The sequence below is a fragment of the Vombatus ursinus genome, unplaced genomic scaffold (genome assembly GCF_900497805.2).
Source record: "Vombatus ursinus unplaced genomic scaffold, bare-nosed wombat genome assembly UNPS02014808.1, whole genome shotgun sequence".
Classification (NCBI taxonomy): Eukaryota; Metazoa; Chordata; class Mammalia; order Diprotodontia; family Vombatidae; genus Vombatus; species Vombatus ursinus.
Window position 1 is genome coordinate 7,042,496 of NW_020954586.1, and position 15,701 is coordinate 7,058,196.

The following is a 15,701-nucleotide window of genomic DNA, read 5'->3' on the forward strand; positions in this document are numbered from 1 at the left end:
GGTTCTCCCAGCCCCACCATTCACACAGCGTATGTTTAAAGAGACCCTGCCAGATGCTTGTACCGACAGGAAAACTGCCCGTGTGTCTGTTTTCTCCAAACTCCACCATGCAGCCACGTCCCTCTCCTTCTTCCCCCAGTTCTCCCAATCAGCATATTTGTATGTAAATAGAAGGGGGGGGTTCCCTCCTCCCCCTGGCTACCCCTCAGCATCCTCCAGGCACCAACAGCCGTGGAGGCAGCCCAGCTCTCCCTGCCTGGCCTTTTCTTGGCAAAAGGTTCACTGGGCGGATTTAGACGGAGAAATCAGCCCTACCCATTGGTGCTTTAGTAACCAGGCAACAGAGGGAGAGGCAGACAGGAAGCCAGCAACTGAGCCAGAGAGGACTTTGAGAAACCTTTGAATTTGGATTTGATTCAAAAGCATCCTGGGTAGGATTATTCCCTCTGGAAAATCAGCATCCACAACAAACAGTCTGGCAAACAGATCCAGGACCCCAAAAGGCCAAGCATCCCCGGACTGGATCATCTCAAAGGTCGCTTTAGAGCTGGCACTGATGGATGGCGGCGTCCCTTAGTTTCCTCAGAATTTTCTGATGAGGCCGAAGGAAGCTAATGGACAGGCCCTGTGGCCTATGGAGAGAGCGCGCTTCGAAGTTAAGAGGGCGTGGGTTCAAGATCCACCTGGCTGAGGGGCTCTGGGCAGGTCACTTGAACTCTGGGGTCTCAGGCCTCTGACCCCTGATCTGCATTGGCAGAGGGAGCTTCCTCATTGGCTCTCCCCGCACCAGTGAAATCACAGCAGGGTTCAGGGGAGACGACTCAATGGGTTGGTTGGTGAGGGGCAGCCGAGGAGCAGCTTTATGAGCCAGAGGTAACAGAGCAGACTCAAGGGGCCGCCTCTTCTAGGGGCAAGAGGCGACTAAGAAAGCTCCAAGAAGGCTGGCTTAGGAGGGGAGGCCTTGGCTTCAGATCCAGGCTCTGCTGTTTACTCCCCCTGTGATCTTGGCGAAGTCACGTCACTCGCTGGGCCTCAGTTTCCCCCTTTGTAAAACGAGCCATGTGGGGCCTGCTTCCAGCTTTAGTTCTCTGACACTCGGAGCCTCATCACTGTGGTGAGAGGAGCCAGAGTGTGTCAATGAGCTAGGGAAGGAAGGAGAACAGAGGGGTGTCCCACAGGTTGGTGCAGGCCCGGAAAGATTCTGGGAAACACTGGATTGTGGAAATGGCAAGGCCCTAGAGGAGAAGGATCATGGGGTCCTACATCTAGAGCTGGAAGAAACCTTGGAGGCCAGTAAGTCTGAACACCTCAATTTACAGATGAGGAAACTGAGGTAGGAAAGGCCAACTGCTTTGCACAATACCAAGATTTGCCCTGAGGATTCCTGACTTTAAGTCAAGCCACTACACCACGATCCCACCCAGAGTGCCTGCTTCAGCGGCTCCCGTGGCTGCCGTCGGTGGTACATGTCCGTGTCATCTCCCAGCCCTTCCATTCAGTCACCAGTCCTTGGCCGTAGTCTCTACCTTGGGCACCCCTGTCACCACTCACACTTGGCTAGAGTGGAACAGCTGGAAGACTGGACTATGTTACGTTGTAGCATATTATGTTAGATCGTAGGATAACGTATCATATATTATATTGTTACAATCATTATATCGTGTTATATAATATGTTGTTATGTTATATATTATGTTATATCATACAATATGATATATTATGTTGCTATATTGTCCTATATCATATTGTATCAGATCATATTGTATAGTATCACATTGCTATATTTATTATATTACGTTACGCTGTTGTGTTTTATTATATTATGTTATGTATAATATGATAGAATATTATATTGTTATGTTATATATTATATTATATCATGTCATGTTATATTATGTTGTTATGGTTATTATGATATCAAATTATCATACTAAGTCATATTATTACATTATGTCACGCTACATATCATGTTTTATTATACCATACTCTGCTATATTATCAATCCTATCTATCCCATCCCATTTATCATATAACAATCATCACATCATATTATTCTATTATTTTATATCATACTATATATTATACTGTTATACCATATTATCAGCCATATAATTTCATCTTAGAGCGTACCATATTTTATTATTTTGAATCATGTAAATTTATTTAGTGTTTTAAAGCTTACAAGGTGCTTTATGTAATGATCTCATCTGACTTTCATAACACCCAATCAATCAATCAGCAAGTATTGATTAAGCATCTACTCTGCGTCACGTGTCAAGTGAAACCCTGTCTTGCCCTGAGGACCTTACTGTCTAGCCAGGAGAGACAACACGCACGCTTAACATTGTCTAGGAACATACCCAACAGATCTCGGGTGATTTGGAGGGCAAGGCACCAGCACCTGGAGTTCACCAATAACACTGTGAGACGGGCACTACAGGTGGTGTTATTTCTATTTTGTGGAGGAGGAAAATGAGACCAAGACAGCAAAGTCACACTTCGCTTGAGAGGCAGAATGGAAGAGCAAACAGCGTGTCGGACTTGAGTCAGGAGACCAGGGTTCGAATCCTGCCTTTGTGTGTGTGTGTGGGGGGGTGGACTCAATGTCCAACCTAAGGTCCTTCTAGCTCCAAATCTGCAATCGCAAGGACTCACCTCTACCTCTATGAAGGTATGCAGCTTTTTGCAGGTTGAAGCAAAGGTTTCTGTTGTGCCAAATTCAAAGTACCACAGCCTGTTCTTCATCCTAGGGTGCAAAATAGAGAAAAAAGTGGGGCTTACTCAAAACAGCCTGGACCTGCTCCCAGGTGGACCCAGATGCTCCCAGGTGGACCCAGACACCCAGACCTTAAGCATTCGTGGAGGGAATGGCAGGCACTCATGGGAAAGAAGCATGCCCCACCTCATGAAAGCAACCTGGGACAGAGCCCCTCTGCCCCTCCTCTGGTTACAGCTCTGGTGTCATGAAAATCCTAGAGCTTAAAGGGGTCATCTAGGCCATTTCCCTGCACGATAGACACCCATTATATCATTAACCCAACAAAAGTCCATGAAAACTTCTACCTTCATGCCTCCAGTGATGATTAGCTCACAACCTCACAAGGTGGGTCTTACTATGAAGTTCCTTAGATTAAACTGGAGTTTGTCTACCTTTAATTTGAACCCACAGACACCATTTAATTTCTCTGAAATTAAAGCAGAATAAGTCTAATTGATCAGATCAGAAGCAGGAGAGAGTGGTTCTAAACCCCATTCTGTCTCTAATGAGCTGGGTGACCCTTAAGTAAGGTTGCTTCTCTGAGCCTCAGTTTCCTCAGCTATAAAATAAAGGAGCCAGACTAGATGATCTCTAAGGTTCTGTTCTAGCTTGGGAAGGCCATGATTCTGATCCTTTCTGAAGACAGAGATTATGTCCTTCCCAATGTCTTCTTTTCTCCGGACCAATTATCCGTAGTACTTTCAATTCAGCTCAATCAATCAATCAATCAATAAGCATTCATTACACATTTATCTAGTGTCAGGCACAGTGTCGAGTGCCGGAGATACAAAGAAAAAGGGGAAGCAGTTCCTGCCCTCAGGAAGCTTACATTCTATCGGGGAGACAACGTGCACATGAATAGGTAATTGATTCTCAAACTCCCTTGTCATATTCCTCTGGGTGTGCTCCAGGTCACCGATATCCTGTGGCCAAAATTGGACACAAGTCTCCAGAAGGGGATTGACCAAACCCTAGCAAGGAGGCTCTCACCTCTCTCCTTATGGGCAATTGGCTTCTCTTAATGCAGTCTTGTCTATTTCCAACAATGTCTTATGTGTTAGAAGAGCTGAGAAGGGAGTTCGTTGAGGAAGTGCATAATTAGAAAGGAGGCTATGGTTTGAGTAAAGGAAGCAGATAGACAGTCCGAGTACTCCCCTGGGACCCAATGATTGTAAGAAGACCTAGGAGAAGGCTTCCAGAATGTTGGCTAGATCTGAGGAGGAGGAGTGGGAATGGACCTGCGGTAGCATTGGCCCAGGGAACTCGCAGGAGAGGAAGTTCCCTCTACTGATGCAGGTTAGCACCTTCTCTACAACTAACAATCTTTAGAGAGTTGCCCTGGCTGCTGAGAAGTTAACCAACTTGTCTAACGTCATACAGCCAATATAAGTCAGAGGCAAGACTTGAACCCAGGTCTAACTGGCTTCGAGGCCAGCTTTCCCTCCACTATGCCAAACTGCCTCTCCTGGAAGGGCGTGAACCAAAATAATAAGAACTATTAAGAACAACAATAAGAACCAATAAAAGCTAAGATTTACTTAGAGGCCATGGACAGAACTGTGGATCTGGAGTCAAGGCAAGTCACTTAACTTTTCTGAGGCTCAGTTTCTTCATCTGTAAAATGGGGATAATAATAGCACCTACTTCCTAGGGTTGTTGGGAGGACCAAATGAGATAATATTTGTAGAGTCCTTTGCAAACCTTAAAATGTTCTCTCTGTCTCTGTCTCTCTCTCTCTGTCTCTGTCTCTCTCTCCCCTCTCTCCTGTTTCTTCTCTCTCTCTCTCTCCTGGTTATTATCACTTAACCTTACTTTAAAGTTTGCAAAGCACTTTATAAATATTTACTCATTTGTTCGTCCCAATAATACTGTGAGATAAGTGCTATTATTATCCCCATTGTCCCCATTTTATAGGTGAGAAAACTGAGCCTCACAGAAGTTCAGTGGTGTGCCCAGCAAGTTTTCTGAAGCAGTTTTCAAACATTAGTATTCTTAACTACACACAAAGGACTCTGTTCATTGACTATGGTATGGGGTGGGTCATAATCCGCACCATCGGAAACAATGAGAAAAGCTCTTGAAGGCATGGGACTATATTGTCACATTCATTTTTATGGCAACCATGTTACCCTGTTGACAGGGAAATACTCAAATACTCAATGGATTTGTGATCTCATCGATCTAGAAGTTCCCTCTAATGATGCAAATTGCCACCCATCCATGCCTGCCCACTCTCATCCATGTTGTCTCATAACTTCATCACTGGGGGGACCACTCAGTGTGTGGGATGGCTTCCTGGCTTTTCTCTTGGCAATAATAATGTTGTTCCGTTGTTTTTCAGTCATGTCTGACCCTTTGTGACCCCATTTGGAGTCCTCTTGGCAAAGATACTGGAGTGGTTTGCCATTTTCTTCTCTAGCTCCTTTGACAGATGAGGAAACAGAGGCAAACAGGGTGAAATGACTTGCCCAGGGTCACACAACTACTAAGTGTCTGAGTCGGCATTTGAACTCAGAAAATGAGTCTTCCTGACCCCAAGCCTGTTTCTCTACCCACTGTTAAGTGACTTAACCCTGAATGCCTCCAAAAAAAAAAAGACAACATTTAACATTTTAAATGATTGTTACCAATTTAATAGGCATAATGAAGGGGCATCTCAAGAGTTGTTTTCATTTCATTTTTCTAATTATTAGATAGTTTGAGCAGTTTTTCAAAATCATGAATAACATGTTTCTTATTTGGTTACTTATCCATCAAAAATGAATCTCACACTTACAAAATTAATCCAATTCATTACTAATTTTTGGATGTCAGATTTTTATCAGAAATATTATAAGCAATGATTTTCCTCCTATCTGTTTATTTTCTTTTTATTTTGGCTGCATTGCTTTTTGGTGTTGTACAAGAATAGTTTGGAGCATCAAATCTAGCATCAATCCTACTCATGGTCAGAGGGGTGGCTGAGAGCCTGCCTTTGGGAGCCAGAACCATGTAGTAGAAGAGCTCTGGACTAAGTGTCAAAAGACCAGCTATCCACTTACTTACTGGCCCTGTAACTTTGGGCAGGTCACCCAACAGCTGTGAGCCTTGTTTCTCATTTTCAAATGGAAAAAATGATATCTGCCCTCCTTACATTACAGGATTGCTTTAAGTCTGAAAAGTGATGATGTATGGGAAAGGGCTTTGGGACTTTTGGCCTGTATAATTACAAGGGATTCAACAGTGGATTAGGATTTAGGAAAGTGGACTGGATTTACGGAAGGGTCACATGTGCCATAAACCATAAGAGTCAGGGTTATCTTTCCCTAGTAATTCATTTTTCCTTCTTAACTCCTCTCCTTCTCTCCAGAGGGCCAGCACTTACCCAGCTACCAAGTCCTGCTTGGAACCTGGCTATCATCCTGGACTTTCCCCTGTCTCTCACCTTTCACTGCCAAACCCGAGGCCTGCCCCCTTAGTTGCCTTTGCTTCTGGAGTTAGGAGAATTATGGCCAGTTTTGCAGCTGATGACTCCCAGGTTAAAGTTGTGCAACCCCAAAGGAAGGGTTCAGACACTTGCCAGCTGTGTGAACCTGGGCGAGAGCCTTAGCCTTTCTGGGCCTCAGTTTCCCCATCTGTAAAATGAGGGGGCTGCACTTGATGACCTTCTATTTCTAAGTCTATGATCCTTGGTCGTATGTCTTTTCCTTAGAGGGTTCCCAGTTTCTTCTAGGATCAACATTGTCCTCAGTAGGTTAGCTCTTCAGATGGGTGGTTAAGACCCTCCAGAGGCCCTGGTGACCCTGACTGAGAAAGCAGCAGCTTCCCTTGAGGCCAGCAATATGCAGGTAATACTGATTTTCTTTTCTTTTCTTTTTTTGGTGAATTTTTCTAAGCCCCTCAGAGGCTTTCATGACTGTTGACTCATAGGAAAACAAGATGTCAGTGAAACAAGCAGAAATTCCCCTTGAGCAAAAATTTCAAAAGTCACGAATGTCCGGCCTAGATCCACGTAAGCAAAGAGGATGAAAAGAGAGGAAGCTGCTGAGTGGACAGAAGGAATCCCAGAACATCAGAAATGGAAGGGACTCCCTCCTCTATTACCCCCAGCCAGTGGTCATTCAGGCCCTACTTGAAGCCCTCCAAGGAAGGGGAACTCACCACCTTTCTCAGGCAGCTCCCCCCATTTTGGGATAGCACTCATCCTTTTTTCTGGCATCAAGATGATTTGAATCCACCTCTTTTCAATTTCTACCTATCTCTCCTAGTTCTGCCCTCAGGGGTCAGGCAAAACAAGTCTGATCCCTTTTCTGTGGCTTTCCAAATACTTAAAGACAGTTAAGATGTCCACCCCGCCCCCCCCACCCCACCCCAGCCATCTTTCCTCCAGGCTTAACAGGACTCTGCCAAGATTCCACATTAACATACAAAAGTGTATCAATTTCCCAAGAACTATTTTTTTTTTTGGTTGAATCCAATATATTTTAGTTGGGAATGGAAGGACTCTGCTCCCATGGTCTTTTGGTATAATGAATATCCTCTGCCCTTCTTCTGCTAGACCTCCTTTTGTGAAGGTGAATGGATAGACTTAAAGGAAAGGGCATCATTCCATCCCAGGAAATATCACAAGGGCAGTTAGGTGGTGCTACAGGGAGCCAGGCTTGGAGTCAGGAAGACTCACTTAATGAGTTCAAGTCTGGCCTCAGACGCTAGCTGTGTGACCCTGGGTAAGTCACTTCACCCTGTTTGCCTCAGTTTCCTCATCTGTAAAATGAGCTAGAGAAGGAAATGGCAAACCCCTCAAGTACCTTTGCCAAGAGAACCCCAAATGATGTCACGAAGAGTCAGATCCAACTAAAAACAATTCAATAGCAACAAATAAGAAACATTTTTGGTAAGCCTTGCCCAGTCATTCTTAGCTCTCAGTGGTGGTTGGCTGGTTCCATGGGAGAGGCCAGCAGGTAGGTTAGTCCAGGACCTTCTTGACCCTGGTCCTGGTTGACTTGGACACTCAGGGTGTCCAAACCTGCCCAGGTGCAAGTGGCTTTTTAGAGCAGAAATAATAATAATAGAACAAAGAAAGCATGGTCAGATGTCAAATTGTACTATAAAGCTGGAATCAATACTATTTGATTCAGGTTAAACTAGAATGAAATAGGCTGAATGAAGAAGCATTGTGATTCATATGGGTCCTTTTCTGTTCACTCACCCAGCTGATACCCTAAGATGACACCCTGCCTGAGTCCCTCCTCACTCCAGTCCATCCTCCACTTGCCAGATGGAATGGAAGCTCCTCGAGGGCAGGGATTGTTTCATTTTTGCCTTTGCAATCCTGGAGCTTAGTATAGTGCCTCATCCACAGTAGGTACTTAATAAATGCTTGTTGATTGATTCATTTGGGGAAAGATTCCATCCTCAAGGAGGACCATTTCAGTGGGAGGAGAGGAGATGGAAGAAACATTTAGAATAAGACGAGGCTCTCAGTCTCCAGCCCAACAAACACACGAGGTCCAGCTGACTCAGCTTGGCAGATGCTGCTAACATTCATTCCAGCAAACAGTGTAATAGATTTAAAGTACAGGCAAAGAAACAAAAGAGGAAATGGGAGAATTCACTTTGCTCATGGGTTGGAGGAAACTTCTCAGCCAGGCCTACCAGAGGCCAACTTCCCCTGAAAGGGATCATGTTTCTCTTTCTTCCCATCTCTTGCCTTACAGTGAAGCAGAGCAGAGAGAGAGCATGTCTCCTTATACCACAGTGGAAGAGGCTTTAGGGTTGGAGAAAGACCTTGAGCTCAAGGCAGATACCAGGCTTCCTGTTTGGATTTGGAGTTGGGATCTGAGTTTGAATCCTGTCTCAGACTCTGACTACCTATGTGATATCGGGCAAGTCAGATCTGTAAAATGAGGATCTCTAAGGTCCTTTCCAACTCTGAATCGATTATCTCATAATTCCATGATCAGGTCTACATCGACCTGAGGGGTCAAGAATTATCTGGTGGATTTTGGCTCTCAGAGTAGGTATTCTCCCAATCTCTCAGGCAGTTAGGTGGTGCCGTGGAGAGAACACCAGGCCTGGAATCAGGATGGTACTTTTGGTACGATGGTGCTTACTGCCTATGCAACCTTGAGCTAGTTAACCTCCTTGGGCCTCAGTTTCCTTACGTGTAAATGAAGGGATTGGATTAGATGGACCCTGAGGTCCCTTCTATGCCTAGATCTATGCTCTTATATTATTTAATCTCTCTGGGCCTCAATTTCCTTCTCTGTAAAATGAGACAATAAGATTACGAGACTTTTTGAGGACCCTTCTAGCTCTACAATTGTGATTCTATGTTGTTTCAGGTCACTGTGCCTTAGTTTACCCATCTTTAATATGAATAGGTTAGACTAGGTCCCATCCAGCTCTAGCTATAATACTCTGATGACCTCTCCCCCATCCACTTCACCATTGGTCACTGGAGAAGCCAGTCTGTTCCTGAATTTGGAGTCTGTCCATTTCAGTTCCAGGATGGGCAAACATTGGCTTACTCACCCCACAGATACTGGGAGGTCTCCCACAGGCAGCCAACATTTTTTGGATGAAGCTGTGCCAAACATGTTTTAATGGTTTTTGGAAGGCTTCTTTGTCTTCTCCCACTGTCCTTTCTTTTCTTTTCCTCCTCCCACAATTGCCTTTCAGGTGGGAATGACTAATCTTCTACATGTTAGCCAGACCTTACTTGTCTATGGCTGGAGAATTCACCACCGAGCGCTAACTCAGAAGTCCCATCACTTTGGAGCAGAGAAGTCATGACTTATGTCCTATGTGGTCTTTGTTGAAGAGAAGAGCATAAAGATAGTTGTGGTACCAGCTGGGAAAGTAGGCCAATGCTGTGTGTGTGTGTTCTTCTGTGTTCTACTTTGGTTGGGTATCCATCTCAATAGCTACCAAAATGATCGATTCTTTGGATTTGTATTCTCAACATCAACACATTTTAGGTACTTAATAAACACTTGTTGATTGATTTCTAAGGAACAGGACCAACCATGTTATTGCCTTGCTCAAAAACATTCCATAACTCCCTATCGTTTCTGTAATAGAATTGACCTAGCAACGAAGTCCTTCCATGATTTGGCTCCAACCCCCTTTTCAGTTTTATTTTATATTATTCTCTTCAGTCTGTCTATATCTCTAATATGTGTGTGTATATATAAGTATATATACATATACCTATATACACATATATGTGTACACATACACACATGTGTCTATATTCCAGCCAAATCAGACTAGCAGTTCCATTCTCTCTCTGCCTGCCCTTCCATCTCTCACCTTTGGGCATTCACTTAAGTGAATTGCATTGGCAGTCCCCTATGCCTAGAGCACACTCCCTCTTCACATTTGCTTCTTAAAATTCCCAGTTTCCTTCAAGACTGCTCAAATCCCATGTTCTGCAGGAGACCCGTCCAGAGCTCCTGTCCCACTACTGTAAGTATATCGTATGTTCCGACTAATATAGGTCTTTCCCGCTAGAATGTGAACTCCGTAAGGGCAGGGGCAATTGTTGCCTTTTCTTCTTCTCCCCAGCACTTTCTTCTTCTTCCTGCCTGGTGCTTAATAAATGCCTGATGATGGTGGTCAGTGGACTAATGTCATCACCTCCCTGCAGTCTAGTTTAGGGCCCTGCCCAGAGAGAGCAGTTAATGAATGCTTGGTAAACTGAACTGAATCGAATGATGATACTGCGATAAGAGAAAAGACCTTTGCTGTGTCGCCAAGAAAAGATTTGTGGTAACGCTCTCAGCAAAGAACGCTGGATGACAAAAATGAATTTACTTTAATCTTAGTTATAAAAGGAAAACAGCATGAGTTCTAGAAAAATCAGAGGGGGAAAAATCCTTCAGGTGCTGATAATACAACTCTCTTCTTATCAAGAATGTGGGTGGGGGAGGAGGCAGAATGCTCCACCTGGAAACAGGAGGTCCTGGGTTCAGGTCCTGTCCTAAGCTGTGACACTCTGTAGATCCAATCATCAATTTCAGAGAATTTCCTCATCTGCAGAATGGGTATAATAAGGCCAATACTGCCCGTTTCAAGGGCTCTTTTCTCCTTAGAGTGCTGTTCCCTGCACGAGTCACTCCATCTCCAAACTCAGTTTATTATCCATTGTCTGTCCCAGTAACTTAAGTGCATTTTGTAAAGTTTTAATCCAGCTTCATTGAACAGTGCTGAAACTCTGAGCTCCAGAAGGAATTCAGAAAATACTAGGGAATTAGTATTCTAAATGACTCAATGGAAAGAACAGTGGAGAGTCAAGACCTGGGTTCAAATCCTACCTTTGGTTCTCTTGGACCTTGGACAGATCACTTAGTATCTCCAAGTCTCAGTTTTCTCTTTTGTAACATCAGAGGGGTTAATAGATAGATCTTTAGGTCTCTTCCAGCTAGATCTTTGGGCCCTTGCTCTTTCCACTGTATCATTTGGAATGGATTAGAAACTTTCAAAAATGCACATATTATTCCAGGCCAGAACATGGGAGCCTTTGAATTCAATTGCATAGCACTGAGTAGAATAAAGAAATAGAAGTAGCAGCCTGGGCCAGGGGAAAGAGAGACTTGGAATCAGAGGATGGAGGTCTGAATCTTACCCTTTGAGACTCTGGGCAAATTACTTTACCCTCTGGGACTTACCCATGCTCATCTGTAAAAAACAGGGAGTTGACCATATACACCAAAATATTCCTAGCAGCATTTTTTTGTGTCATCAAAGACCTAGACAGCAAAGCAGATGGCCATTGAGTGGGAAACAGTTAAATACATTGTAGTGCGTGAATGTCATGGAATGTTACTGTGTTGTAAGAAATGGCAGATATGATGAATTCAGAGAAACATGGAAAGATTTACATGAACTGATGCAAAGGAAAGTAAGCAGATCTAAGAAAACAATACACACAATGATTACAACAATGAGCAATCGCCATAAAAAATTGAAAGAGAATGCTGCCGAGTTACAAAGAACAAGCCTGGTTCCAAAGAAGAGGTTCGTGAGACCCTCCTTCCCCACCCCCCCCGCCCCAACTCTCAGCAGAGGTAGGAAGTCCAAGGATATGAAACATTACATGTATTTTCATATTTTTCAATGCATTGATGAGTTGTGATGATTTTTTTCTTTTTCCTTTTTTTCTTTAAGAAAAATTTTTTTTTGGGGGAAAGGGAGGGGATTGGATACATGAGGAAAGTTAGATGATCCCCAAACAAAAGATAGAAAAAAATTTTTTTTAAAGGAGTCAATTAGGTGGCCTCTGAGGTCCCTTTCAACCCTAAATCTATGAGCCAATGATTTTAATTTAATGATGGAATTCAATCATGGCAATGATAGTAGTTAACATATATGTAAACTATTATATGTGTGTCTATATACACATGTGTATATATGCATATATAGGTATACATACACACATGTATGCATATATATGTATATTCAATGGAAATGATGATACCATAACTCAACAACCTAAAGAAAGGTAGGGGAGAATGTGATGGTGGCCAAGGACTTGAAAGTTTCTTTACAGGGACTGTCTCAGGTCCAAAGATGGGAAGTTGCAGACCCCTCAATGGCCATTGAAATTTATCTGTGAATGTTGGTTTAAGACAATCCTCTTGTAAACATGTTGCCTCAAAGACTGAGGGGGAAGTGTGGCTCAATGGGAAGAGCAGCTCATCTGAGGTCAGGAGACCTGGATGTTCAAATGTTGCCTCTGACACTTGCTACCTCTGTGACCTTAGGTGAATCACTCCTCCTCTTTGGGCCTCTTTGAGGATTTGGACTAAATCAGGGACCCTTGATTTGATAAGTGATGATTGATTTTAATCTAGTGAACTTAAATTTTTTTTGATAATTATTTCAATATAATTGTTTTTGTGATCCTGTGAATTTTATTTTATGTATTTAAAGACCGCACTATGAGAAAGGGGCCATGAGCTTCACCAGAGCACCCAAGGGCTTCAGATGCAAATGAGGCTAATGGCCTCTGGACTAAAGAATCTTGGAGTTTACTTTCATTTCTAAATCTGTGATCCCAAGTCATTTCATCTCTCTGGGGCTCAGTTTCCTCATCTGCAAAATGAGAGACTGGACTAGAAGGTCTCTCAAGTCCCTTTTAGCTCTAAATCGAGGACCTCTCTTGAGCCATTTTCTCATCTGCAACGTGGACGGGTTGAACATCTTGGCTCCTGGGGTTCCTTCCAGGGGTAGGTCGATGACCCTATACAGACACAGAAATCAGAGTCCTTGCTCCTTAGGGCTGATGCATGGGAATTGCCACACACTAACAAGAAGAAGAGAGAGCCACAAGAAATCCATTTAGAAGACTAGGTTAAGATGGACATGTAAGGAGCTTATAGGAGAGAGTGTGAAGACTTTTCTCAGGATGAGTGAGCTTTGACTTCACAAGCACAAGGCAAAGCAAATAATAGTAAGCCAGGACATGAGAGGATATATCTGAGGCTGATGTTTTAGTGACTCTGGAAGAGGGATGGGTGAGAGTGGAGTGACCTCTCCATCCATCAGGCAACTGGCACGTGGCTAACTGAATATGAGCGACTGGGTCCAGAGGAGAAGCCATGCACGAACAGAAAGTCCATCAGTAACTTTGGCTGGAGCTCAGACTCAACAAAGCAGTCAGACAAATGGAGGTGGCCTGTATGGTGCTCCATGACCCCTAGTGGCCACGGAAGATAGGAGAGTCCAGGAGCATCAAGGCATGCCAACACATACAAAGGAACTCATGAAAAGTGCCCAAAAGGTATAAGTAAAGTGTTTGCTCTCTGTGCTGCTCCCAGGTGTAGCTGAGGTCGGTCATAGGCTCTCAGAGGCAGAGGAACCTCAGAGTCACCTCGATGGCCCACCTCCCACCCAGTGCAGGAATCCCCTCTCCAGACCTGCTGCCATCTGCGGGGGACACAGGCATCTCTCTCAGCTGCTCTTGTCCGTCACCAAATGTGTTACCACGCATGATCCACACCTCCCCCACATTGGCCCTCAAGTTTCAATGTCCACTGGAATGGCGCAGAAGGCCACTGAGATGGTGAGCTGTGGTCAGGGTAATCTTTCCCAACGGGGCTCAAAAACTGAACACCACGCCACCGGGAAGGAGGAGTTAAAAATAGCTGTTTTGTTCTTTGAATATCACTCCTGTGACCACAGAGCTTGCCAACAGATCTGTCCTGACTCAAAGTCTTTAGACTTCAAGAGGTTTGTGTGCCTAAGTCTCTCCTGACCTTTTTCCAGGCTTAGGGAGAGCTCAGTTCTCAAAGCTTTAGAGAAAAGCTGGGTCAATGGATGGCAAAGGAGAGAAGGCGAAACTAAGGAAAAGAGAAGAGGGGAAGGAAGGCATGAAGGACATGGGAAACTGGGGAAGAGCCAAAGAAGAGTTGGACAAAGACCTTTTTTAAAGGGAAAAAAACCAACCACAACAAACTGCCCTAAGAGATGTGCTTTCTTCCTTCCTTCCTTCCTTCCTTCCTTCCTTTCTTTCTTTCTTTCTTTCTTTCTTTCTCTTTCTTTCTCTGTCTTCCTTCCTTCTTTCTTTTTCTTTCTTTCTTTTCTTCTTTCTTTCTCTTTCTTTTCTCTCTTCCTCTCTTCTTTCTTCCCTTCCCTTCTTTCTTTCTTTTTAAAAATTAAACAATTTTTTTTTTACTTTGGAATAAGAGCCAAACTGATGAGAAACAACCAACAAAATGAGAGGTCTATTTCAACTTGACCACTCTGCATGTCCTGTTTGTTTGTTCAAAAATCAATGCTTTTGGTCTGGCATTTTTTTCAGGATGCAAAGCACCAAATGAGCTAAGCTTTCTGGCAAACTTACTAACTTTGGCTCCTCTGCCAGGACTTTCACATTTCACCCTTGAGCTATTCCTGAGCATAAAGCATGGTGCAATGCATGTCTCAACAAATTCAGGCTTTTCAAGCTTATTCTCTTAACCGTGTTACAAAATGTTTCATCCCTTCTCACCCCACCAATTCTTTTTAATAGCGAGTGGGCACAAATAACCCAAATACCCCAATGAATGGGGAACATCCCCCCATTTATTAAAGTCTCGTGATGTGCCAAGCACTGTGCTAGAAATACCAAAGCAAAGACAGTCCTTTCCCTTAAAGAGGTTACATTCTAATGTAAGTGAACACAAACAAGAGACAGTGGTAGCCAATGAGTTCTGGTTGCCAGATACGGAGAAGTTACGATCCAGAGACCAGAAGTGATTCTGGGCCACATTTGAATGATATTGACAACTCAGGGAGGTGTAACAGGACTGAAGAAAGTCAAATGTCCCAGTTTTCAGAAAAAAAAAAGATGGACCCTCTTTCCTATAGAACACTGAATGTGGCTTGAGTTCTTGGCAAAATTTAAGAAGGTATTATTAAAGGGATGGTTTGTGAGTATTTAGAATGAAAGGGGTGACCACCAAAGCCAGCATAAGTTCATTAAGGATAGCTTATACCTTCTTTTTCTTTCTTTCTTTTTTTTTTTTTGATACTGTTGCTAGACAGAGAGGTCAAAGGAAATGCTAGAGATGTAAGTTTGTTTGGGTTTCAACAAATCACTGGATAAAGTATCTCATGGGAGATTGAGGTTCCATTTAAAGAAACACTTCCTATCAGCTGACCAGAAGTGCAATGGGCTTCCTCAAGAGGTAATGAGCTCCCCATCACTGTAGGTCTTCAAGAAGAGGATGAATGACCACTTGCAGGGTATATATTAGTAGGCAGTCTTGCTCAGGCACAGATGGCCTTCCAGCTCTGGGCTTCTATGGAGATCATGTTCAGTGAGGTGTCATTGCATTGTGTACAGCAGTTGGGTGACTGAAGAGTAGGGCTTGGAGCTAGGAAGTCAGGAGGAAGGGCACCTAGAGCACCCAACCTGGAGTCAGAAAGGCCCGAGTTCAGATCCTTCCTTAAATACTTAATAGCTGGGCAACCCTGA

The 15,701-nt window shown here is 43.7% G+C and overlaps 1 protein-coding gene across 1 annotated transcript in view; it reads right to left on the reverse strand.

The window, feature by feature from the left end:
* DGKG (diacylglycerol kinase gamma) overlaps window positions 1-15,701 on the reverse strand; it is a 258,329-nt gene that overhangs the window by 79,457 nt on the left and 163,171 nt on the right. The window contains exon 27 of the mRNA XM_027875364.1: window positions 2,656-2,746. Within this exon, the coding sequence (XP_027731165.1) occupies window positions 2,656-2,746 (91 nt within the window). The remainder of the gene's footprint in view (window positions 1-2,655; window positions 2,747-15,701) is intronic.